We start from the raw sequence: 25,666 nt of genomic DNA, 5'->3' as shown, positions 1-25,666 counted from the left end.
GATCAACTACCCTCTGGGTTTTCAGTCGCTATCGACCTATAAAGCGATCAAGTCGCATCTGTGCGGTTAAATATTTATGTTCCGTGGAACACAATATCAGTGGAAAATAAGTGCAGCGTAATGAAATTCAATATACAAACGACACAAACAGCACAGTAAATCACAGTTTGGTGATTGAAAATCACTTAAACTTATTATTGAAGCAAATCGTTGGCCAGTGTAATAAATCCAAATGAATGAGTCTTAAATTAAGCTTCATAAGCCCTTATCGACGGTTTTTAGTGATATCGAACAAAATCAAAGAGCTACGTGCGATTTGATCAAGGAAATAAATCCATAAATCCCGGCTAGACGTCAACTGAAATTAGTTAAATTATACAATCATACACGTGCAACTAAAAAAAAACAAGAAGTGAGATGATAAAAAACCTATTTTGTGATATACTCCACAACTGAAGTGTAGTTTAATAAATCTAATCTACTGCAAAATTCGGAAAACAAATAATGAATGAATAATAAATACATTTACCGAATATATAAAGCAAACAATCATTGATAAGCTGCCATTTCTAATTGAAATTATAACTTAAGTAAGGAAATCTAAGTGCTCTCTACAGTTTCCTAACTCATTATTTTGATAATAATTTTAAATTTTAATATGTTTGGTTGAATAATTCACAGAAATAAACAATAATTCAATCTACCCCATCTATCTAAAGTAAATGGCTAGAAGTCTAATCCTATGCGCTGCGTTTGGCGGTTACATTTTGAATTGCAAAAGCTAAGCGGTAAAAACAGCTAGAGCATAAAAGCTTTCAGCTTACACTCACCACCAAACCTAACAGACCAGCAGCACACTTAACATTAACAGTGTAAGAGCGGGTGCGCAAAGTAAAAATGAGCGCCACAGGGGTAAGTGTTTTCTATTTTGTTTTTATTTGCGACGCCTCTAAATGTAGGCTCTGAATTGAACAAACAAAAAGTGTCACTAAAAAAATACGAAATAAAATAGTTCGACTTTTATGCAATTAAGAAATTGAACAAATTGGACCGCTGCGATTCGTTGAATGATTACGTATGGCAATTGATGCCTAAAAAACGCGCGAAGCTCGCAGAGAAATCTTTAAACACAGCTGACCTGACCGTGAATATAGTTTTTGTGTGTGCAAAGTTTCATTATTGATTTCAAGTATTCTATCTGGTTTCACAAAAAGCAAATAAACAAAGGGAACATTCGGAAATTTTCCTTAAAGTATTACGCTTATATCATTGTTTGTCAACTATAAATATTTAAAGTGTCAGCATGTGGTCGGTATTAATATGATAAAGTGTTGGTGACTTACGAATACTCTTTTGGTATGTAGTGCAAAGAAATTGTTATCGGAACTTCTTCTGTTAAATTGTTTCTATAATTAAACACAAGACATAAGCTGTGAACAACCGCAGTTTCTATTAATTTTCTAATAGATAGTTTCTATTAAGTAATTAGAGTGCTTCATTAATAAACGATTTTTATGAAATCAGACCTGATAATATTTGTGTGGCTAACTACTAAACGGTAGCAAAAGACGATAATATAATCAAGTGAACCATTTCAAACAAAATTGTTGTAGAGCATCTATTGCTTTAAACGAGTTTTAAACGCAAAGCGTAAGAAGAGATCCTCTCTTCGAAATCTATGGCATTGCCAACATCAGAACAATCAAGCAGTTCGAATACCAAATTCCATTGCATACTTGCAGGCACACTCCGAAAATGACGCACAAAGACGAAACAGTCGGTCTAGTGAGAACAGCGAGACCAGTGAGACCAGTGAGAACAATGAGAACAGCGCGTCCGGCCCCGTTAGGGAACAGCGTGACGAGATGGCGGGCCATACCGCTCTCCAGTGGGCGTGGCATGTGGTCACATCCATATCCGTGGAGCCCACAATGTTCCTGTACATGTTCGCCTTCATGATCACCTCGGTGGTGGAGCAGAACTTCTTTCTGTACAAGTCCTGTCGGGTTAACAGGAATTTCACGGAGGAGATCTGCAGGAATCTCAACAAGCCGGAGAACGAGGAGTTCCGAAGGGAGGCAATGTTGACCAATGCCTGGTTCCTTCAGTGGGAGAACATTTCCGCCCACGTTTTCCCCATTATCCTGGCCCTTTTTCTGGGCTCCTTCTCGGATCGGCGTGGCCGAAAGTTGCCCCTGCTCATGGGATTAGTGGGAAAGTTTGTCTACTCCACGATGATAGTGGTCAACGCTAGGATGCCCACGTGGCCGGTGCAGAACATCATCTACTCGGCCACGTTGCCATCGGCGTTGACCGGTGCGGATGTGGCCATTTTTGCCTCCTGCTTCGCCTACATCTCGGACATTTCCACGCTGCAGCAGCGCACCATCCGAGTGACCATCCTGGACGTGATCTACCTCAGTGCCATGCCCCTGGGCGTGGCCCTGGGCTCGCATCTCTTTTACAACGTGTTCAATCAGTCCTACGCGGACATGTTCACCGTGAACGCTTCACTACTTGCCCTCGCCATCATCTACACCATGTGCGCCCTGAAGGTAAGTTTGGGATTCATCTTATGCTTGTTCCATAAAAGTCCATAATCCTATATACTTCATAGTCCTGTATATATGCACTTCCTTAATTTTGCAACATCAACTTTCAGTGGCAAACAACGCCGAGGCAGCGATCGCTGAGGGAACTCGGATGCTGTGGCTTTTGGGGCGACTTCTTTGATAAGCAGCATGTGAAGGACTCGTTGGCGGTGTTGGTGAAGCCGCGAAAGGGTCATCGTCGCAGCTTTCTCATTATCCTTCTGGTCAGCATGGCCCTGTACACGTTCCAGCGGGACGAGGGGCAGTACCTCTACATGTACACCCTGGGCAAATTTGACTGGGATGTGAGTGCGTACAGCAACTTCAAGACATTCAAGTCATCGGCCTACGTGATTGCCATGCTGTTGGCTGTGCCGCTGATGAACAAGATCCTTGGATGGAGGGATACGGTGCGTTCCTATTACTAGCTATTGCTTGGCAAAGTCCAAAGTCTTGTCTATACAAATTTAACCGGAATTCAGAGATTACTAAGTAGAAATTAACTTAATTTTGCTTGTCCAAAAGATTAACATTCCAAGTGCTGTAATCCAATCAAAAATCTATTTAATAACTCAAATGGTTTTATTCATAGACAATCATTTTCATTGGCACGTGGGCCCATTCGATAGCCCGCTTGTTCTTCTATTTCGCCACCAATACGGACTTGCTCTACGCCGGAGCCGTTGTCTGCAGCTTGGGTCCAATTGTGGGTCCCATGATCCGGGCCATGACCTCGAAAATAGTGCCCACATCGGAGCGTGGAAAGGTGTTTGCGCTGCTATCGGTTTGCGATAATGCGGTGCCCTTCATCAGCGGTGTGTGCTATTCGCAACTTTATCGACGCACTCAGAATACGAATCACGGAGGATATGTCTTCATCCTAACCATTGCCACCCAAATCGCCGTCTTTATGATGATACTGTAAGTGATTCCGCGACGTGACTCTTATTTGTCTTATTAATTATTTAATTGGTCTAATTAGTTGCCTACACATTGTTTTGGGCAAAAATTCACTGGCTGTTCCGGAAGTTCCTGAGAAGGAGAGCGGACTTATTTCCCAAACGGAAGCTGTCCTGGAGACGGAAATTGAACAGCACAAGAACTAGCCTGTGAATTAACTTTAACGATTCCTAATAAAAAGATTTGAACCCAGAGCAGATATTGATTGCATTGCATAAATATTTTGCCAATGTAAATCATTCCCATCAATATATTTTGAATAAAAGCTAAACTTTTCTATATTTGAACTTATCATGAAATGTTGAAACAAATGCGCTGATTTTATTTTAATGGGTTTTGGTTGAAATGGAACAGGGAAATGGAACTTACCCGAACGATCATCAACTGCCAAATCACTTGTTCTTGGAGAGGGTGCGCTGCTTCTCCGCATGCTCCACCACCTGCTCGTCCACAAAGAGGCCCTTCCTTCGCCGGACACTGTCCATGTAGACCTTGGCTCGGTTGGCGGAGTCCGCCTTCTCGCCGAAGTGCATCAGCTCCTCCTCGGTTGTCGGCAGCCAGAAGGGATCGATATCAATCACCTGTAAGCAGACGCAGGGTGTAAATTCCGGGAAATCATTTAGGCACTTGAGACGGGACAAAAGGAACGAGGCGTCGCTGTGTCTATGCGCCTGCGCCTCGCACTGGATTGGATTTGGGTTGGGTTTGGTTTGGTTTATGGCTACGAGTAGTATATGGGCTGGGTCGGGGTTTATTTCTTCAATCTATGTCTTTTGGGTCTTTGAGCAGGGCTCTTTGTCCCAGCAGCAGGGAAAGCGTGCATTTTCACATCTTCATTGTTTGGACTCGAGAGGCTGCGACAAAGGACTCGACGCTTAATGACTTTCAAAGGACGCAGGGACACGCATTGCACGTTACGTGATAAGGCAGGCTCGCCAGGATACGCAGAAGAACCGGCGTACCGGAGAACGGGGCATTTCCTCAATGGCGTGAAGAGCGTTCCCTGCGCTTGATTGATGATTGCCTCCTGCGAGGCGAACCACTTGAGAATCTCTGGTGTGAGATCTGCATTGTTTTGTTTTCCTTCCTCCATCCAGCAAGGACTCGAGACCCAGCGGGCGGGTGTCGAGCGGTTCGCTGGAAAAACTCAGCACTCTCCCACTCCAAAATTTCGGTTCTACACTTTATGAATTCCCTCATCAATGACTGAGCTTGCTCGAGATCTGATTAAGATGCTGAGGCGGCTTGAGGATGGGCTTTTGTCAGAAAGAGACTTTTTTCATTCCACAGCAAGAAAATATATAGAATATAGAGCAAGTAAATGGAAAACACACTGGTCATAACAAAAGCAAATATGTAGCTCATATATCTTTATAGCCAATTTGCTAATGATTTTCTCACAGTGCGTGTTCTGGGCCATCTGTTCGCACTACGCTAAACTGCGGGCCCTCGAACATCTTCGCAATCCCGTGTAGATCATTATCGGGCACAAAGTTTCGCTTGTTTAACAACAGCCAACAACGCCAAGTGGGCAAGGGATCGCAGCGAAGGGAACAATGGGGGCACTATAGGGAGCCAAGCGGTAGTCCTCGACAAGGTAAGGCAATCCCAGTTCGCAGTTTGCAATCCCTGTCACAACAAAACAGCAACGCAAAAGCGAGACTGCCTGCCATCCTTTGCAAATGGCTCTGCGCATGCGCAGCAGCCTCCAATCTTGCCATCGCTCCCCATCACCATCAGCATCCCTACCCATGCCCAAACTCAAGCCCATCCTCATCCTCATTCCCATTCCCATTGCCATTCCCAACATTCCCACTCCAAATCTCTGGCAGCATTCGGAGGAAACCCTGTGGCAGCTGAAGTGCTCCAGAAGTGCGCAGAACTTGCGTCTGAGCCGGGCCAGACAAATGAGCAGCCAGCCAGCAGCAGCAGCAGGCAGATGAGTGCACTGCTCCAAATCAGGAAGTCTTATAAGGGATTCGCATTTATTATGATGTTAATAATTAACTAACATTAGAAAGGGGAATTAAATTATTACGTGTTCTTATCAAGTTATGGCTTCGACCAATAACTTAGTAGGATGTTGTACTGAAAATATCCTTTATCCATTAATGGTATATGGGGAAATCCGTAAGAATTTGTAATTTGTACTTTTTGGGAAAGGTGCTTATCCCCACTAATGCAACACCACGCTGCAGATTGCAGTGAATCCCCTCTAATCACCCACTCCTGATCTTCAACTCCATACCGAGCATTCTCTCCCATCTTGAGGTTGAAATATTAAGAAAAATATTGCAGCAACCGCGAAAACCAAAACAAAAATCCAAAAATCCAAAAAACCAAAGCCAAAACCAAACGACGTGACATCAACACACACACACACACTTGGTGTGGTAACATATTATATGGTAAGGTAAGGTATATCTCTCCATATCTCCAGCTCTCTTTGCACACACGTGTTCTTATGAGTGGTGTGCTTATGAGTGTATGAGTGAATGTGTTTACCTGTCCGACCGCGCGCGGTTTGTATGCAGGTAATTTACGCGGCAGCTACCGAAATACGCTGCCGTCCATCGGTCCGCTTGTCCATTTGTCCGCTTGTCCGCTTGTCCATTTGTCCGTCCGCGAGCAAGACGAAGTTGAGATTATTATCGCGCGCCAGAAACTGGCTGAAAGACTGTGAAAGAGACCGGGCCCACAGAATATAACTCGATTCGAGTCGAGTTGATTCGAAAGACTTGGGGTACCCGCTTTGGTAAAAGTCTCCAGCGAATGGACAACGGACAACGGACGGCGGACGGCGGACTTCGATGAGCGTCATTTTGACAGCCAGCGAGCGGACAATGCAAACCACGTTCCACTTTAGAAGAACAACAACAACGAGAGCAACAACAATCCTTTGTCCACTTGGATAAACACTTGCCCTGGCATGGATATATCCCTACACTAAGACTAAGCAATTTTATAGTCAGTTTTTGTACGATTTTTCATTATTTAATTTCGATTTATAATATTTTTAGCTGAACTCTTTAGTTCGAATATAAATTATTAATTATTATTATATTATTATTTTCTTTTTTAAGGCCAAAATTAATTTGGTGAATTGTAACATTTTGTAACATTTTGTTGGCCAGTGTATTTGTATGTGTGTGTTTATTCGCACCAGGCAGACTTTAGGGCACTGCCATGCTCTCCCCCGCCTCCGGGCGAACTCCCTACGACCCCCGCCCCCAACTCCAGCCCCAACCTTCCCGCCCCTGGCCCTGCCCCGCCTCCTGCCTCTTCTCCCCCACCACCATCCACACTGTCTCCACTGCAGACTTTCCCTTTGGCGGGGGGAGGGGTGGCAGACTGTGGCAGGTATACAAAACGAGTTATCAGATTATTTGTTATTTGTCTTGGTTCTTTGCTCACAGTTTGTTGTGGCCGTGGCTGTTATGCTTTTGAAGTAGTTTCAGAGCTCCACAACTGAGGTCTTGCATGCAAAGCGCGACAACCAGCAGGAACAACAACAGCAACAACACTAAAAGCAACAACCAGAACCAAATCATATGCAACACGCCGTGGCAGGGGAAAACCCGATGCAGAGCGGCCTGAAAGTAAGACCAGTAGCCAAAGTTGTTATGTTATTTTATTATTTTTTTCATTCTTTTTTTTTCTTATTTCGGTAGGCTGCAGGTCTTGACCCTCTTCCTGCCCCGGCTTATTTCTACCGTCTCCGGCACACACACACACACACACGCGTAATCATAATAACAATCTTTGGGTTCATCAACTGGCCAGAAGAGATGAGAAGTGATGGAGCCAACGGGAGGAGTTGGGGCAAAACAAAAGGAAGCACGAAATTAAATAATAACAAAAGCGCGCAAGACAGTAGCCACCCGACGAGGAGATATTTCTCGCTTAAACAGTGCGACACATTGCTGTAAGGCCACGGAGAATGAAGTGGTTGAAGCTATTTTGGCAATTAAGGAAATTTAAATACAATTAGTTCATAAAAAATTTAACCTTTTAAAATTATATCAAAATGAAACGAATATCAACTTAAGAAATCGCAGTTTAGAAAGTGTTATAATTTTAAGATATTTTAATTAGAAATTTTTTTAAATGTAGTGCCATTAGTAAACATAAATCACAAAGTAATAATAATCTTTGGATTTTGTTGTGAATATTAAATGAAAATATTTTAGCTTCTAAGCAAAACATATTTTTATTAAGCTCTGCTTACCAAAAACATTCAAATGAAACGCACTGTTGGCTTGAATCTTGAGCTGCTGACTGCTGTCTTAATGCTGCTACGTGAAGTGAAAGAGCAACGGCAATAACAAAAGAAAAAAAATTATGATATATGAAAACAGAAAATTAGTTTTCGTTGCCTCAGTTTCTGTTTCAGGTGGCTCGCAGCCTGCAGCTTCCAGATTCCGGATTCCACGTTAAAAGGTCATCCCGAGAGATGATTGCGGCTGCAGATCTGCTGATCCGGCGATGCACATGCTTAACGAACTTATTGTGGGCCATGATGCGGCAAGAAATGGAAATGGCTGTTTTGGGAACACGACGACTCGCCCCCGCCCACTTCTGGACCCTTTTTCCCCATTTGGCCCCAACCAGAAGTTGGCCACTCCAGTGAAGTTGACGCCTTCGTTGTTATTATGGGCACGTGACAACTGCGCCCACGGCATAGAGCCCGGCCCACTCACCTGGCAGGTAGGGTTAACAACAAAAAAAAAAAACTTTAAAAAAGGCAGGGGTTGGGTGCAGGGGGCGGGGTGTTCCACTGGCCAAGATATGTGGGCGTGTACAAAGTGCTGAAAGCGACCGTTTTAATTGCTCGGACGAAAGGTAAGCCTAATTGTTTTCACTTCGCCCAGAATAATGTCATCGAATAAAATATCTCTCAGATACTTTTTCACTTCAACACAGTTTAGAGTTGCAAAACTAAGTTAGTTTTGAAAAAAAGTGTAGTATGCAATATACATAGTTTCAATTCAAAAAAGTTTGTAATTATAGAAGTATTGAAAAAATCAGTATGCATTTTTCTGTGCAATCCAACTTCACTCCCATTTCCACGCCCCTTTTCCACTTTTCCTGCTGTCTGGCGTTGGAAATGCGTAAGAAATTATACGAAGCAACGGCAAAAAACATCTCCGTCGCCGGCAAAACTTGAAAACTTGAGCTGAGAAATAGAAAATCGCCGGAAGTCATTATACAAAAACTTGTTGTTATCGATTGGTTGGCCGATGTGACCAACACCAGCACAAACACACTGATATAGGAACCAATACTAATACAGAGTGCACGCACTTTGAAAATATGTGCGGTTCAGGCGGCAAAACATGTTGCATTATTAATATTTAACAAAGTTCCGAAGTTCATAGATATTGCTTAAGAATATTTCAATGCTACAAAATAACTAGGTTCGATGAAAAGTTTATAAATATGGGAGTTCTGTGTGACTTCAAAACTTATTCGAAACTCCTGTGGGCTGAACAACTTGAATACGTTTTTTGACTAAGCTTGCCCCATCCGCTGATCTTGGCAAAAGCGTAAGAGAGAAGGGAATAACCATCAAGTTGAGTGTTAACTGTGGCCCACGACAAGGTCAGAATGCGATGGAGAAAGGGGAGGAGAGAGGGGTTTGGGTTTGGGGCTTTGGGTTACCTCGAATGGCACACAGCTGCAGCTTCAAATGGACCATATATCTTTCAGTCCAACTGCTGCTGTTGCCATGTCGCCACTGCTGCTGACTGTGGTTTAGCTTATAAGACTTCAGAGGAAGGTAACAGAAGGCTTAGAGCAGCGTAAGCTGAGATTTTTATTGACCACAGACAGGCAGCGAGAGTTTCGGGGAAAGGAAGCCGGGTCGCGAGGTTGGGATGGGGGTCAGGAATATGTGGAGTTCGGGTTGGGCACGGTCGAACACAAGCGCTGCACTTGTGCCCCATCAGTGGCTCAGAGCAGCAACAGCTGCCAGATACAGTCAGGATTCCATAACAGAAACAACACTCTAAGATCTAACGTTGCTATATATCCTTAAATCTTTATAACTGTTGACTCCTTTTTTATGATATATAATGACTTTATATTTAAATGTTTTTCCACTGACTAACTGTGCTTAGCAAATATAACGAGGTCCATAAGCTATCTGAGTTACGCATCAAAGTGTAATCTTTCAAATTACTCATTAGCAGATTTAGGTACAATCATCTAAATACCATTTGAAGTACTGCCTCCATATACATATATACATCACAAAAAAGACCCAAACTAAAGGAAATAATCGAGAGCGTCCAAGCTCTACTGTACAGTAGGTACTCACCTCCCAGTGGCTAAACATGAGCTGGGGACAGGCCAGGCCAGATGTCTGCTTTCGCATATCCTGGGCGAAGTTGAACGACTCGATCACCGGCAGCAGACAGGTGACCGCGAAGTTGCCGCTGCCCTGGGTCAAATCGCCGGAGAGGATTTTGCCGTGCCGCCGGCCAATTACCGCGTACATTTTACCTGCGAATGATAGCGAAAGAGATACGTTCTTTGATCAGCTGTTGTTAGCTAGAAATCGAATTGGAAAAGGTTAAATGGAACAGGGAAAAGGGAAAAGGGAAACCACCTCCAACTAACAATGACCGCCTTTCAGTTGGAGTTGTCGGTTCTGCTTAATGCTCCTATATCGCCAGCTCTTTCTTGTGTTCTTGTGTTGTTGTTGTTGTTTTGGTTATTGTTGTTGTTTCTGGCGCGTCTCAAGGTAACTCGTAAACAAATGAAATCTTATCGGATTTGGCCCATAAAATTGGCGGGCTTTCTGCCGAACCTCGCGCGTTTTTCGCTTGAACTTCCAAGCTGAAGATGGAGATGAAGATCGTTTCCAGGTCTCTCTCGTACTCTCTATATACACTATCTTGGGGCATTCTCATTTTTTGGAGGAATATGGAAAGGCTCCAAAGGAACAACCCAAACAAAAAAAGAGCATAATGAAACAGACACTTTTGAAAACCTCACAAGTTCACAACCAAGTTAGGTGCGCCAAAAATATGAAAGTTTTCTTAAAAATGTTAAGAAACAATGGTATACATTACTTTTAAATTATAAAAGTAGTATAAAAATTCTAGTGTATTAAAGCTTCGACTTTAAACGCGATCATCTTTTTCTGTTAAACTCTTTTCTGGGATTCTTCCCCAGTTGTTCTTTTTTTGGCATGCGCTACAAGAATAAGGCCCAAACATGAAACCACGGCAGAGGGAGAAGGTTGAACGACGAAGGCCAGGAGGAGGCGGTGGCCCAAGTCCCAGTCGTTGTGGCTGAGGCAGGAATTAGTTTCCGGTGCCGTAGTAAAGATGACAAAAACAACACGGCGGCAGCAAAAACGGCCGAAAGGATGCAACGGAAGCGGCAAGAGCCGCTTGGCTGCGAAGCCCCCTTTTAATTTTTTTTTGTTATTTTGTTGTATTTTATTTCGTTGTTGCTTTTGCTATTGCTTTAAGCTAAGCACGCGAGCCAGAGACACCTTGCCATCCGCTCGCTCTCACCAATACAGCCGCGCTGAGTCACAGATGCATCTCACAGATGCGCCCACGCACACAGACGCAGCAGCAATGGATGCTGCAACCACCAGCGGAAAAAGGCAGCAACAACATGTTCATTCATTCATATCCAGCCCACTCTCTTTCGTGTTCTCTCACGTTCGGACGCTGCCGCACGTGCACTGAGAACAAAATCGGTTGACCAAATATATGAAAAGATAACAGTGCGTTCAAAAGACAGCTTTGAATACATTTTTTGTAACATACTTTCTCTATTCAATTGAAAACTTTACAGATTTCGTAATACCTATGATTTATTTATATGTTTGTTATGGAATAGAAACATTTTTTGTTTAATGTACATATTTATTTGATTGAAAATTGATACTACTATTTCTTTTTTATTTACACATTTTTAAGACTTTAAATTATGATGTGTGTAAACTTAAAACTTCTCATACAATCAATATAATAAAGAAATGTATTTCTTTGAATTGAGACTAATAATTTAATAATTTAATTACTCTTAATTGCTCTTTTTAATCGATCAATTTCTCTCAGTGTACAGACACGCACATACCGGCAGCGACGCGAGCAGCGCACTTCTCTGCCGGCTTCAACGGCTCTCGTTCGCCGCGCGCTGTTCGTTTTTGGATTTTCTGTTTGATCAGTTCGAAAAGTGAGTTGATCGAGCGAACAACCATATAGCGAGGGCAGCGTAACCGAGGCGATACGATACGACATAATATAGCATCGGTACCATTGGGTCTACGTTCCAGGAGCGAAAGAAAAGACGAAACGAGACGAGACGAAAGGCCACCGGAGACAGCGACGTCGCGGGTGTTAAGTTACTAAATAGCAAACAGAAACTACCGACCACCGACCGATTGCAGTGAATGAAATATCCAATAATTTCGAGTGACATTCGCCACAAATCAATCGATCGTTCGATTTGAAACCTGATTTGTAGAGTTCGTTTCTGCCAGTGTGTGTGTGCATGTAAGCCATGGGTTCTGGGCGAGCGAGTGAGATAGAGCGAGAACACTGATTCGACTCGATTCGATTCGATTCGATTCGATTGGATTTGATTCGAATTCAATTACAAAATTCATTGAGTGTCAATTACAAACCGCAAGAAAACAACCCGCACGCACAAATCTCTCAGCGGAGATTCGGAAAGATACCAAGATCCACATCCAGATCCAGATTCCCGAACATCCAGAGATCCAGCCAGAGTCAGAGTCATAAATCATGCCAACGACATTGATGTTGCTGCCGTGCATGCTGCTGTTGCTGCTGACCGCCGTTGCCGTTGCTGTCGGCGGCACGCGACTGCCGCTCGAGGTGTTCGAGATTACGCCGACCACATCCACGGCGGACAAGCACAAGAGTCTGCAGTACACCGTCGTCTACGATGCCAAAGATATTTCAGGAGCAGCGGCAGCAACTGGAGTGGCGACCAGTACAGTGAAGCCCGCCACCGAGCAACTGACCGTTGTGAGCATTTCCTCCACGGCGGCTGCGGAGAAGGATCTGGTCGAATCGCGGCGACATGCGCGACAAATGTTGCAGAAACAGCAGCAGCATCGCAGCCTCATCGGCGGCAAGCACGGCGATCGGGATGTGCGCATCCTCTACCAAGTGGGGGTGAGTAGCTAGCAAGTACTAAATTCATTTGATTAGCCTGGCTAATTGCATGTTTGCATTGATCGAGGGGGCTAAGTAGAAATAAGCAAAAATAAAACACAAGGTACCAATGAAACCAATGAAACCAACAACTGGCAATGGCAGGTTGCATAATGCAGGCAACAACGTCAGCAGGCACCTGTTCAACTGGTTGCCATTTGTAAAATGCCCACGCCAGCGGTATCAACGGCAACAGCAGCATCTACACAGCAAACAATATTGATCGATTAGATAATTTCAGTCAAATTGCGGAAAAGCAGAGCGGCTACGGTCTGCCATACCAATTTATCAAAGAACTCTCAAAAGAGTCTCTTATCTTGGGATTTGTATCTTAATCAATTAATCAGTCAAATGTATTATAGCTGAGATATATCTTAAATGTCAATCGCAAGACTACCTACGATTTCTTTCTCTGCACAGCAGGTTTTGCAATGCAACTTTTTTGGGCTGGGTCCGAGTTTCAGTTCGTTATTTTTACATATTTTTTTGCTTTTGTTCAGAAAACTCTGTCTATATTTAGCAGCCGCCCTATGGCCATTACACTTGACACCCACAAAACCACTATCCACATATCACCACACGCATATGGCACATTTAATTGCAGCGGCCACACTCGCTCTAGATGAAAAATGAAAGTTGTTTGCAGCCGGAGAGCTCAACACAACAACTGATCTGTCGCATTTGATCAATTAAAGTCGCAATTGCCATACAACCGAACGATATGAGCGATACCAAAACCAATTAGCCGGTCGGGTCAAGAGTTCAATGCTGGCTATTCATGACTAAGCCACGGTACACCAAAAAGTTCTTGGCGTTATCTTTCCCCTTAAATCCGCTACAATGCGAATTTAGATCATAGGTCACCGCGGTTTCATTGTTCTCACTACCGATCTGGCCATAAATCAAGTGTCTATTGAGAAAGAGAGGGGCTTAGATCGGTCATATATCATGTATCGCATATCTATTATGTCAAATGTCATACGACAGAACACGCCCTGAAAATCGAATTCTTGCTTGATGTTTCTACGAGGCCGAGGCGTGAAGTATCAACCAATAGTGATCAAAAGCAAAATATTGACAGCAAAATATTGACAGTCAGCAAAAGAGGCAGGGCAGCTAAAAGGTTCGACTTAGAAATACCCTTGCGAAGGATCACTAACTAAGTGTCTAATAATCGGGAAGAAATTACCAATGAAATTACTATCAGTATAAGTAATAAGCATCAGTACATAATCATGGTATAATTTTTAACTTTATAAAAAGTCAAGCGTATCCTTAAACTTCTCACCCAAGTAGATAATATCATTTAACCTTCATTCAAGCCAAGGCGTTATGGTTCGTCTTGGTTCATAAATTTTGAAATCCGAATGCATGCAATCAATTTTGGAACGCATATAAAAAAAAAAAGCATAACAAAGCAGCATCACAACACAACACCTAAAATAGACAAACAAAAAATTGAGCAGAGAATTCCTGTTGTTTGGAAACTTGCAATAAAAACGCCTTATTAGAGAGAATAGAACACAACGGAATAGATCCACAAAAGGCTGTGAATGAGCAGCCGGAAAGAGAGGCATATAGCCAGATGGAAAGAGACAGGCGCAGGGGACGAAAAGAGACGGAGGGAGGAAGGAGGCTGGGAGCGAGGGAGAGGAAAGTTTATAGAAGAAAACAAAAAGTTCCCATGCTTAAAAGCGCTAAACATTCAGTTCCGGTATTTAAAAACGTTTTCAACAGCCACGACTGAGACGGGGATAGAAGGAGACGGCAACAGCAGGGGGAGGGAGACGGATAGACGGGGAAGACCTGAATGAAAGAAAATTCATGAATGAAATACGACCACGACGACTACGAGCAGTCGATGATGATGGTCATAATGACGGTGGTACGGTATGGTATGGTGTGGTATAATGGGTGAAATGGAGGGGAGTCAGGGGCGCGATGCGGTGGTGCATGTGTGAGTGGCTACACTGAGAAAATTCTTTAGTGTATTCACTCTTACTTTGCGTCGATAAACAACTAGGGTTCTCATAAATAGACATATATAAACATAACACCGTACCTTGGAATATAATCCCATCGAACACATAATATTTGCATATACTATAATATCCAATGACCGCATTCGTTCATATTTTCTCTCACTGTACACGTGTGTGTGAATGAATGAAAACGTAAACGCTGGATGAGCAGAGCAGCCAGCAAATGCTACGTCAGCGACTTCAACTTCGCGCTTGGCTGGGCAAGTCAATCTATGAATGAATGAATGCCAAAGCGACAGACCGTCCAAATGTATGAATGGATAAAGCCAACAACAACAACAACAACATCTACAGCAACATCAACAGAGATCGGGCAATTTGTTGGCCATATACAAACAGATCAGCCACGCATATTTGGCCTAAACAAGTCGATGTGTGTGCGCGTGGCATGGCCAAAAGCCAAAGAGTTGGGAAAACATCCAAAGGGGAAGGGGATTGGAATTGGAATATCAAAAGAGTCTGCCACAAATTCCAATTGACTGAGAAATGTTTAAACAAACCAAGCATACATATATTCCGGCCATTCTGGCTATTTGACCAAGCCAAGTTCTGGTTGCTGCAGTCAGGTGTGAAAATGTTTTATAGGCTACAATCCAAACATAGAAACAATCAGCCAATTGTGCGTTTGCATAGTGCCGAAACACGCAATAAATATTTATGAAAATTCATGGTTATATAAATCTAAGAAATTTTTGATTTCGACCACACCTCTAATGGTTATTTATGGGATTTTTATGCTAATCGATACATCCGATATGTTTGACACGATATGACAATTTTAAATTCAACCTTCTTCAAACAAGTTTTTTGAATCGTTGATCTGATTTTGGTAAATTTATGTTCATGAGTTTATTCACAGAAATCATCAATGGACGTTGACCATCCGATTTCTGGTGAACTTTTCTGTTTTTCTTTTTCGTGATGAGATATTCTTGTGAATGAATTTTTACGCTGGGAACTATCGTTAATTTAATGAAATTTCAACGATTGATGGTAAACTTCCACGAAACCTTCCAATTGATCAATCACTGACCTGCTGCAGTATCTGTTTCCTTCTGTAGAAATAATAGATCATATCTATGTTTCTTAATTGGCTGATGACTAAATTTATGACGGTTGTGAGAATTCTTGATTGTAATGCTTTAAACTTGTAAGAATAAATAGCCTGATGACTAAACTTTGAAGATTTTGTGTGAGGTATTTTTTTTTTAATATGTGTAAAAGAAACAATGGAAACCCCTTCTAAAATGAATTTCATTCGAACAATCCAAGCCTAACACTTTAATCCCATAACGAATCGAATCGCGCTTCCCTCGATTTCGCATATCATGTTTTCACAAATTCAATCTATGCTTTTTTCTCTGCCATGGAATTTTTGTTATGCTAAATATAGAAATTATTCAATGCGATTCGAAGGCAAAAAAATAATAATAATCATAAATAAGACAAACAAATATTGAAAGAGAGTAGACGGCGATGACAACAGCAAAAGCAAAATGAAAATCAAAAGCAACAATGGATATATATCGGTTAAGTGTGTCTGGATGCCGCAGACGCAGATAGGCGCGTATATAAAAAATATTTGCATAAAAAACAAGCAGCAGGCAACCAAGCAACCAACAGCATACCGCAATTATTCACCTAAAAAATGTCCAAGTCTACGATCTCCGAGAGCTCCATTGAGAAAAATGCCCCCAACTACAACTACAACAACCTGAGCCAACGGATGCTCGGATACCAAAAAACTAGTTTGCCCACTTTTTTCCCTCGACTTCTTCCTCTTCTACCATATATACTTTGTTGCTGGCGCGCGCGCCAAGTCAACTTTTATAGATACTATATATATATATATATATATATATATATATATAAATATATTTTCTCATATGAGTTAACAAAAAACGAGCAATCCAAGTCGCAGGCGAAGCTTAAGATACTCTACTATTTAGCTTGAATATTATATTCTTTTACATTCTGTTCGAATTTTCAAAATCACCTGAAACTGACAAGTAGGCGAAGGCCATTGGACTTTCCATGAAATTACTAACTAAAATCGCAATTATTTATTTGTCAGGCATATGAGGTCAAAACACAATGTTTTGTATCTGCTCCAGATATCCAAAGCAATACGTATAATCTCGTGATATGGCTAATTTATGAGTTCTTTCAGCTATAAGGCCAAAACAAATCTTTCTATCTCGTTCAGATATCCATTGATAAATGTATAATCCCATGATATTGTTGATTTATAAGATCTCTCGTTTTGAGTATCTAAGCTTTAGCTTTGTGCCACTTTTCTATCGCTGGCCAGGCGGAAATGTGGCTTGGAACACTTCCGCTTTTGTTGGCCAAGAAAACAGATAGAGAAAGAGACCATGTTACAGTTATTGATGGACACGTTCCCATTTCCCAGTTCCCCGGTGGCTAACTGCCGGCTTTTCCGATCGTGTAAGTGTGCTAATTACGTGCCCAAAGGCGCAATTTGTTTACAATAATATCAAAACAAGAAGAAGAGCGAACAAAAAAACTAAAACGATGGCGGGGCAAAAAAAAAAAAAATAAATTAACTATAAATAAGCAAAGGCCAGCAGCGGCGAATGGTCCTCTCCTTCTTTGTTGCTCGATTTCATTCATAAAAACGGCGAGTAAACAACAAATTGGATGGAATGGGTATTGGGTGTATTTACACAGCGGCCAGCGGCAGGGTGGGAGGCAACAATGGGGCGTGGCACTGCGAGTTGCTCATAATTATCAGACAAAACGAGCAAAATAATAATAAAAAAAACAGTTCAAGCGTTTTGGTGACGTTTTGCGCGCGTTTTTTGCAAGAAAAAAAGCATGTATGTATGTGTACAGAAATGCGAACAGCTAAAGCCAGTTTACACTAAAAGCCGAGCAACTTTTCATTTAGCTAGCTGGCCATTTATTCATTCATAAAAATCGCCGCAGCAACATGAGCGAGCCATCGGCATTGTAGTCAAGATTTATTTATTTGGCGGCAAGCGCGTAAAAGGAGCCAAAAGCACAGCGGCAACCAAGTTGCAGCAGCAACATCTGAAGTAGCAGCAGCAGCAACATGTTTATAGCCCGCCACATAGTCGGCAACATTTTGCGGTTGTCTTATTTCTTTTTGGCCAAGGCAACAATTACAATGGCCAGAAAGCCGCAGCAAAAAAAAAAAAGCCACAAACAACTATGCCACGTTGTTGCTGAATGAATGAATGAATGAATTACTTTTTTCCGTTCCGTGGTGGCAGCAACAGCAAAAGAAGCAGACTGATTGTGGTCGGGTATTGGGTATATCGAGTTGGGTATTGGGTATGGGTATTGGGCATGGGGATGTGAATGTGGATGAGGATGTGGATGTGGTTAGTGGATGGATGTCCGTGTGCGTAGACGTTCATTAATTGTGACGATCAACAAGCTACGCAAAAATCAAGCAGCAACAAAAAGGGGAAGTTGCTGATGTTGTTTGTTGCTGCTTCAGCTGCAATTGGCTGCCCCGCGCAGAGAAACCAGTTTCCCAGCTATACCCTGAACAATCCTTGACAACGAACAGGAGTAGTACGATTTTGCAATGAGCTTTGGCAGGAAGGCACATAAATAATGTTCCCAATTACTATAATTTTACAATGAAACTGATTTCTGATTTTTAGAAATGTTAATATTTGGGGAATACAGTTTTCTATGAATTTCCCTATATTTTATGGTTTGCAAATTTTAAGAGTATCTTAACTTCTTTAATCACCGCTTTGCTTAACATTCTTATAATTTTTCTGCTGTTGTCTGTTGGCTTTTGCCCGCTTCCTTTTGGAATTTCTGCTGTTTTATGAATGAAAATGTTTTATCCCTGCTTGTTTGCGGTTGGGGCATGCTTCCGTTAAGGCAGTCCAGAAAAAGAAAAAAAAAAACCGAGAGAAAAACAGGCAGGCAAAAGTGGCACGGTCAGTCTGCGTGCCCCGGGCAATTCCTGGACTTGCCTATGCAAAGCAAAGTATTATTATATATATAAATTCATCGCATTTTTTTTGAAGAGCCGGCAGTACACAAATCTTTTCTACTTCCGGCTTGGGATGAATCTGAGAGTTTTCACTGGAATTCTCTGGGACTCGTACTCGGACGCAGACTTGGAATCGGAAGACAGATAGTGACCTAACAACTTCCGTGTTACTTCCGCTTCTTCGGCCCCATCTTCCACTTCCGTTTCTAGCAATTTTAATTGAATTTTCGTGTAAACACACTGACTTAGGCAATATATATATGTATATATATATCTTGACCAGAAACTGGGATGGAAACCGATGCTGAGTCGGCATACTTCCGCTTACTTCGGCCACATGACGACGCCAGATTGCATAATTCCCTAGCCCAAAAAAAAAAAATAAAACCGAGAGAGAAGAATAACCCAAAATCGAGTAGGAGTACGGGTAGGGGGCGGGGGAAGTAGAAAAAAAACAATGTGGAAAAGGAAATGTATAGAAAAATCATTAACGCACAGACAAAAGATAACAGAGGGTACCAGGGGATAGGATATAGCGGAGACTACCTGATGGAAACACACTTGTGGCAGGCGGCAGGCTGCTGCCATCTAACGGTTGGAAAATCGGAAAAATCGGAAAATCTCCGGCCCGGACGTTGATCGTCGTGTGTGCGTCAACGCCCTCATGGGAACCAAAAAAACCCACGAATGAATTACGGGGCGGCGGGGGAAAAACTCAACCAACTGTTGCCGCTGCTGCCGGGAAAACAGAGCCCCGACATCTTCCGTTTGTTGTGTGGAAATTTATGTCATTGATTGTCCTTTAGATTGGCTGTTATTGATAGCACACCAGATGGGGCGAAAATGCGCAATACAATGCCGAGAGCAGGTGCTCTCGATACTTAGCCAAAGTCATCGTCAGGTTCTTGTGAATGCAGCCAGGTGTTCACAGGTGAATCAAATATGGATTCATTAAGTTCAGCAATCACATTAAAAGAGGCATTATCATTATTATCATTAGTACATTTGTTTTCCCGAGAAATACTAATCACTTTTACTTTTAAAGTGCCATTAAATTCATGAGCTCTTAAAACACAATTTATGGCAATATATAAATAGTAGAGCGGTACCTTGTACAAAGATCGTTCCTGAAACGATTTAAGTCCCTCTAAGTCCCTCCAAATTGGCACCACTGCCTCGTGCAACTGAAGACACCTCACATCCGCTGCGTGGAATGGCATTCCCGGCATTCAGGCAGCCACATGAGGCATGACAGCAATGACGCTAGAAGTAGCTCCAAGAATTCCATTGTGGGGAGTCCCCCCTTCACTCCCCCTTCTGGAGGTGGAGGTTGTGTGCGGGGTTAATTTGATTCAATTAAAGAGATGGAATGGAAGAAGGGTTCCCTCTTTTTTCGCAGGCGGCTTTCATTGAAATCAAAAGTCACAAAAGTTTGTCAATGCTTGCCGCATCACGTTGCATGCGTCCAGCTGCTGGAGGAAAAAAAAAAGCTGTTGGTTTGGGAAATGGGGCTAGCCGAGGGGGGGGCAAAGAGGAAAAACTCTTTCATTATCTTTGGCGCGTTCTCAACTTCCGTTGGCACTGCACTTTGACACATGAGGCTAATTGTTTGACTGCTCGGGAAGCGGTACACGCGTGCTGCTGATGGATACCGAGCAAATTATAAAGTGTGGCAGCAGCTTGGACCCCTAACTCCCCGCCACACCACCTTATTTGGGGAGCTGCTAAACCGGAAATCCGGTTGCCTTGTCTCCCTCTTCTCGCCGCCTTTCTTGTGTTTGCTTTTTCCCTCGCTTTTTGTGTTTTGTGTTGGCTTGGCAAAACTTTTACTACTCTTCCAGCTTCTTCGCCAGCACAGAAACTTTCGTCTTGTTTACAAGTTGATTCTACTCGTGCACCAAAAAAAAAAGAGTAGCATTGTGTTACTTGTAGCTTTAAAATTTATAAAATTCCAGGAAAAATATATAAATATAAAATATATAAATATAGATTATTTAACACTTTATTATCAGTTAAGATTCTGAGCTAAAATTCATGCCAGTAACGATATAAAGCCTAGTCAAATTAGTACCAATGCCAGGTGCTTTAAAATCCCATATAAACCTAATCAGCAACACATTTTTCTCTGCGTGCACCTATTGTGAGCTGCCCAGAGATGAGCTGATGGCATTGGAATGCCGATGAAGCATGTCTTCTTTGATATGCTGCCCCTGCCCTGTGATTTGCTTATCAATATGTAAAATTTTATACGAATAACGGTGATGTCTTTGAAGTGCCATTTCCCGACACAACAACACATGAAGACATAAACAAAAAACGAAAAACAGAGAGAAAAAATTCACTGAATAGGGGGAAAGAAATCTCAATAAACATGCTCGAATTTCAAAGAATTTCTCACGCTGCTTACTCAACGCATCCCCCTTGGAACTCCACTTCTGGCATATCCTGTCAGGGGTGGATTGACAATGGCCTCATAGCTCTGCCCCCCTCGGAATCGAAAAAGAATCTCAGCAATGCCCGAAGCTTCTGCTTGAAATATGAATAATCAGAGTGCAGGACAAACTCGTCGCCGGTCGAAAGGGTTAAGGACTTCGGCAGGTGCTGCGTTTGAAACTGGGTCAAAAATGCGTGGGAAACGGGGGAGCGAGTGTAGAAAAAAGGAAGTTCCGGAAGCAGCATTATAAAAAAATCAGGAAGTAAATACAACTAATAAAACGTATAAGGAAGGCAGGCAGACGACATCCGGAGCAGAGCGAGACGGAGAAACAGCAGGGAATTGTCATAGAGAACTACGGTTCAATTGAGCAAAAAGGTAAAAGGTCAGGCAACCTGTTCCGGGGACTCACTTCCGGTTCGTCCACGGCTAATCCCTTTTTGAATACGCTGCAGTTTAAGTGTGTGAGTGCGAGTGTGCGTGTGCACTCACTTATTTACTTCCTCCGTCAGTTGCACTAAATCACTTCCGGACTTCCGGTATGCGCTCTACCGAAAAAAAAAAAACTAAAGGAAGGACCTCAAGGAATGAGACCCTAAAGAGCTCAGGTAGCAGCAGGTGCAAGCCGAAGAAACCCAAAAATAATTTGAATAAAAATCAAGAAAAAAGTGGAAAGAGATAGTGGAGCGAGGGAAATGAAATTGAAACCAAACAAAAGGCGAAAACCCTCGACAAAAAGGGATAACAAAGAATAAAAAGAAGAAAAAACACAAGGTGCGCGACAGTTCCACTTAAAAAATTGATTGCTTTCGATAATTTCATTGGAAACCTGTTGTTGTTGTCGCTGTTCTTACTGTCAAGCATCACTAACAATAAAATCGAATGATAGAACGAATCAGGCTCTGGAGTGGCATCCTCGAAAAGCACCCATCGGTTGCTAGTTGTTGGTTTTTATGTTACGACCAGGACACAACACAATGCATAAGTTTTTATTGGATCCCGATCCCAACTTGGGCAAACGCCACAACAGAGCCCAACTCTTTGGGACTCCCACTCTCGCTACGAGTATTGGGGAATTCAATTAATGAAATGTATTTGTTGGGGAGCAAACAAACAAACAAACAAGACACCAACGATATCCTCCAGTTTGGAGCGACTTTAGTCGTCTCAGTTATGTTAATCAAGTTGCCATCATTGTGTTGACACAATCCTCTATTATCGAAGGGTTCTAAGCATTCCAGTCTCTGCAAGCTGCCTTTATGGTTTGTTTATCATATGGTAATTTGGCAAATAATCAAGCGGAGCATCAAGAGGATAATAAAAGGCTTTTTGGGTCTAAAATCAACTCCTAAACATATTAAATTTCATTGATTTTTCAAGTGTTTTAGCTACGCTTTAAGGCAATTTATATTCCTTATTGTATATTCTTGCTTTATAGCTAAGCTTTCCTCCAATTAAACTACATATTTCTAACCGATTTGCATAATTTTCTTTTAAAGGACTCTGAGGATGATTTGCCCATCTGTGCACCGAATGCAGTTTGCTCCAAGATCGATCTATACGAAACCCCGTGGATCGAGCGACAATGTCGTTGTCCCGAATCAAATCGCATGCCCAACAACGTGATCATCCATCATCACAGTCATTCCTCGGGATCGCTGGATTCCCTAAAGTACAGGAACTACTACGAAAGGGAGAAGATGATGCAGCACAAGCGAATGCTGTTGGGTGAATTTCAGGATAAGAAATTCGAAAGTCTGCATATGAAGAAGCTAATGCAGAAGCTGGGCGCCGTCTACGAGGATGATTTGGATCATCTGGATCAGTCGCCGGACTATAATGACGCCCTGCCCTATGCGGAGGTGCAGGATAATGAGTTCCCCAGGGGATCGGCGCACATGAGGCACTCCGGGCACCGGGGATCCAAAGAACCAGCAACCACGTTCATTGGCGGCTGTCCCAGCAGTTTGGGCGTGGAAGATGGCCACACCATCGCCGATAAGACTAGGCACTACAAAATGTGCCAGCCGGTGCATAAGTTGCCAGTTTGCAAGTAAGTTAAATTTACATCCCTAACATTATACACTTTGGATATGATACCAAAGTTTAAGGTACAGGTTTCTAATTGAAATATTTTCATTTTCTTCCAGACATTTCCGTGACTACACTTGGACTTTGACAACAGCAGCCGAGTTAAATGTTACGGAGCAGATAGTCCACTGCCGGTGTCCACGGAATTCGGTGACATACCTGACCAAGAGGGAGCCCATTGGCAATGGCAGTCCGGGCTACAGATATCTCTTCGCCTGCTCTCCCCTGACGGTGGGTTTTAAATGGAATATTTCTTTTAAAAATAATGGCTATAATATGTACATTTTTCGTTTATACAGCGGCTTCGTTGTCAGCGAAAACAACCGTGCAAATTGTTCACGGTGCGAAAGCGTCAGGAATTCCTGGACGAGGTCAACATTAACTCGTTGTGCCAGTGCCCCAAAGGACACCGCTGTCCCAGTCATCACACGCAATCCGGCGTGATAGCCGGCGAGAGTTTCCTGGAGGACAACATACAGACATATTCCGGTTACTGCATGGCCAACGATTGAGTGCATCGCCCAAAGGATCATTCCACACATAATATATATAGAATACACTTTGTAAAGGAAGATAGAGTGAGCGGAGGAGCAGCAGCTACTATATAGATATCGACTGAGCCAATTGAGTCTCGCCAAGTTACCAACTAATGAACTAATGAGAAGGGAAAAACGAAGAAATACAAGCTAGGAACTTAAAATGCACTTCCACACAGATCATTTTCCAAGTTTTCCAGAGAGAGAGAGAGAGCGTGTTTCTTTTGCTACCAAATTTTGGTCATAAAACGTATGATATAAATATTTAATTAGTTTTAAGCATCGATATGTGCGCAGTTTGTTATACAAATAATTTGTAATGAATATTTATGAAAACAAGAGCAAAACCTGCAACGAAGGAGGGCATACATGCCCTCCACAATGTAATATAGCAACAAACTATACTTGTAATCTAACCCGCATAAATTGTATATATCTTAATATATGTCTAACGAAAACAGTTTCGATTATAATTTAAACGGAAATTACGCGGAGCAACGCAGCAAACGTCAAAGAGCAGGATGTGCCAAATGTTCAGATGGGGTGCACTTAGTTAACATAAGGATGTATCATTATTGAATAATTCATAGCGAAGGCAGTTTGAAACTGTGGCAACTCTGGAAGCTATTTTAGTGCAATTTTTGTGACGCCTTCAAAGCCACTTCACCGGAATTTGAGCAAGGAAATTAGAAATTTATTTAGAAATTGCGCAAAGGCTTTTAACTAAACGTATAGTAACCACCATGACTCCTCCTCTTCCCACTAAATTATGCATATGTACATCCATTTAAGCAACAAGATTTTATTTATCTTAAAACGAGCAACGAATTTTGTCGATGTTTCGGTTTAAACACTTTGTAAAAAGGCAAAAATAAACATTAATTTATGAACAAATGTCTGTGAAGATCTTTATTATTTATGTTGCTTGCAAGTATTTAATTTTAACCAACATCCAACTAGATTAACCCTCTAAGAAGGCTTTAATAATGGCTGTTTATTTGGTGTGTTATTTTATGCACATACTTTTGGACGTGCTTGTGGTGCTCAAAAACATTGCCTACTTCTAGGCTTAAGACTTGGCCAAACGTCAAATTTGATATAAAACGTAATGTACATTAACAAATGTAAATAACTTTACAAAGAATAACTAGGAGTTGCAAACCAAATATTGATTATTAACATTTAAATTAACGATCTTTAAGCCACAAGAAAATCAATTGTTGTTCATCTAAAGATTTATGCAACAGCAGTTAACTGAAGTGCACTAATTAAGTTTTCTCAAAAAAAAAAAAGTTCCATTAAAGATGGCTAAAATCAGAAATGCTTTCCCAGCAATGTAAAATCCTCCGGCATTACGTCAATCAGAAAAGCGAATGAAACCAATTATAACGCCATCAAATTACATTTCATGCTAATAACAGACAATTACAGAACTCGGGATTTGCTTGCTGGCTTAATTCTTGACCAAATTGCCACATGCCGCATGCCTTCTTATGCATCCATCAAAGTTATTCAACCGCAGAAGTGCTTTGGTTTCCCCTCTCTCACTCTCTCTCTAAACTCTGCTCAAGCAAAAACAATTAAAACTAAGGCAATTGCAACCGTAGAAGCCAAAAGCCAAAGTCAAAGCTTAAGCAGCTGAAAATGCAAATCATTGGACCAATGTTGATTAGAAAGCAAATGCAAATGGCGGCGCCTGAAAAAGAAGAAGTCAAGACCCGTCATATAATTAAATAAATACCTCAAAATGCTGCAGAGCTGGAGCATCGGATGTTGTCTTGGCCACAAATTCAATTACCGACCATC

General features: G+C 42.1%; 3 protein-coding genes across 5 annotated transcripts in view; 2 read left to right on the top strand and 1 right to left on the bottom strand.

Moving 5' to 3' along the window:
* The window catches only part of LOC6605963 (elongation factor-like GTPase 1), a 73,400-nt gene that overhangs the window by 314 nt on the left and 47,420 nt on the right, over positions 1–25,666 (bottom strand). Inside the window, exons 4-5 of the mRNA XM_032719520.1 lie at positions 9,871–10,055; positions 3,921–4,132 (exon numbers count right to left, since the gene is read on the bottom strand). Coding sequence (XP_032575411.1) covers positions 3,944–4,132; positions 9,871–10,055 — 374 coding nt within the window. The 3' untranslated portion in view covers positions 3,921–3,943. The remainder of the gene's footprint in view (positions 1–3,920; positions 4,133–9,870; positions 10,056–25,666) is intronic.
* LOC6605967 (proton-coupled folate transporter) lies at positions 30–3,850 on the top strand. Of its 3 annotated transcripts, none has more exons than XM_002030743.2 (6): positions 30–590; positions 682–912; positions 1,743–2,555; positions 2,663–3,001; positions 3,184–3,512; positions 3,574–3,850. In XM_002030743.2, exons 2-6 carry the CDS (start codon positions 898–900, stop codon positions 3,695–3,697), a joined length of 1,620 nt encoding a protein of 539 aa, XP_002030779.1. In that variant the 5' UTR covers positions 30–590; positions 682–897; the 3' UTR covers positions 3,698–3,850. The 3 variants fall into 3 exon arrangements, with proteins under 3 accessions (XP_002030779.1, XP_032575412.1, XP_032575413.1); XM_032719521.1 differs by having other exon boundaries at positions 34–117; XM_032719522.1 differs by lacking the exons at positions 30–590; positions 682–912 and adding an exon at positions 977–1,356.
* On the top strand, positions 11,764–24,754 carry LOC6605965 (protein giant-lens). Its single transcript, XM_002030741.2, has 4 exons — positions 11,764–12,718; positions 22,733–23,286; positions 23,384–23,555; positions 23,624–24,754. The coding sequence occupies exons 1-4, from the start codon at positions 12,323–12,325 to the stop codon at positions 23,834–23,836; spliced, it is 1,335 nt and encodes a 444-aa protein (XP_002030777.1). The 5' UTR covers positions 11,764–12,322; the 3' UTR covers positions 23,837–24,754.

The sequence above is a fragment of the Drosophila sechellia genome, chromosome 3L (genome assembly GCF_004382195.2).
Source record: "Drosophila sechellia strain sech25 chromosome 3L, ASM438219v1, whole genome shotgun sequence".
NCBI classification, from domain to species: Eukaryota; Metazoa; Arthropoda; class Insecta; order Diptera; family Drosophilidae; genus Drosophila; species Drosophila sechellia.
This window is presented reverse-complemented; position numbering and strand designations above follow the sequence as displayed.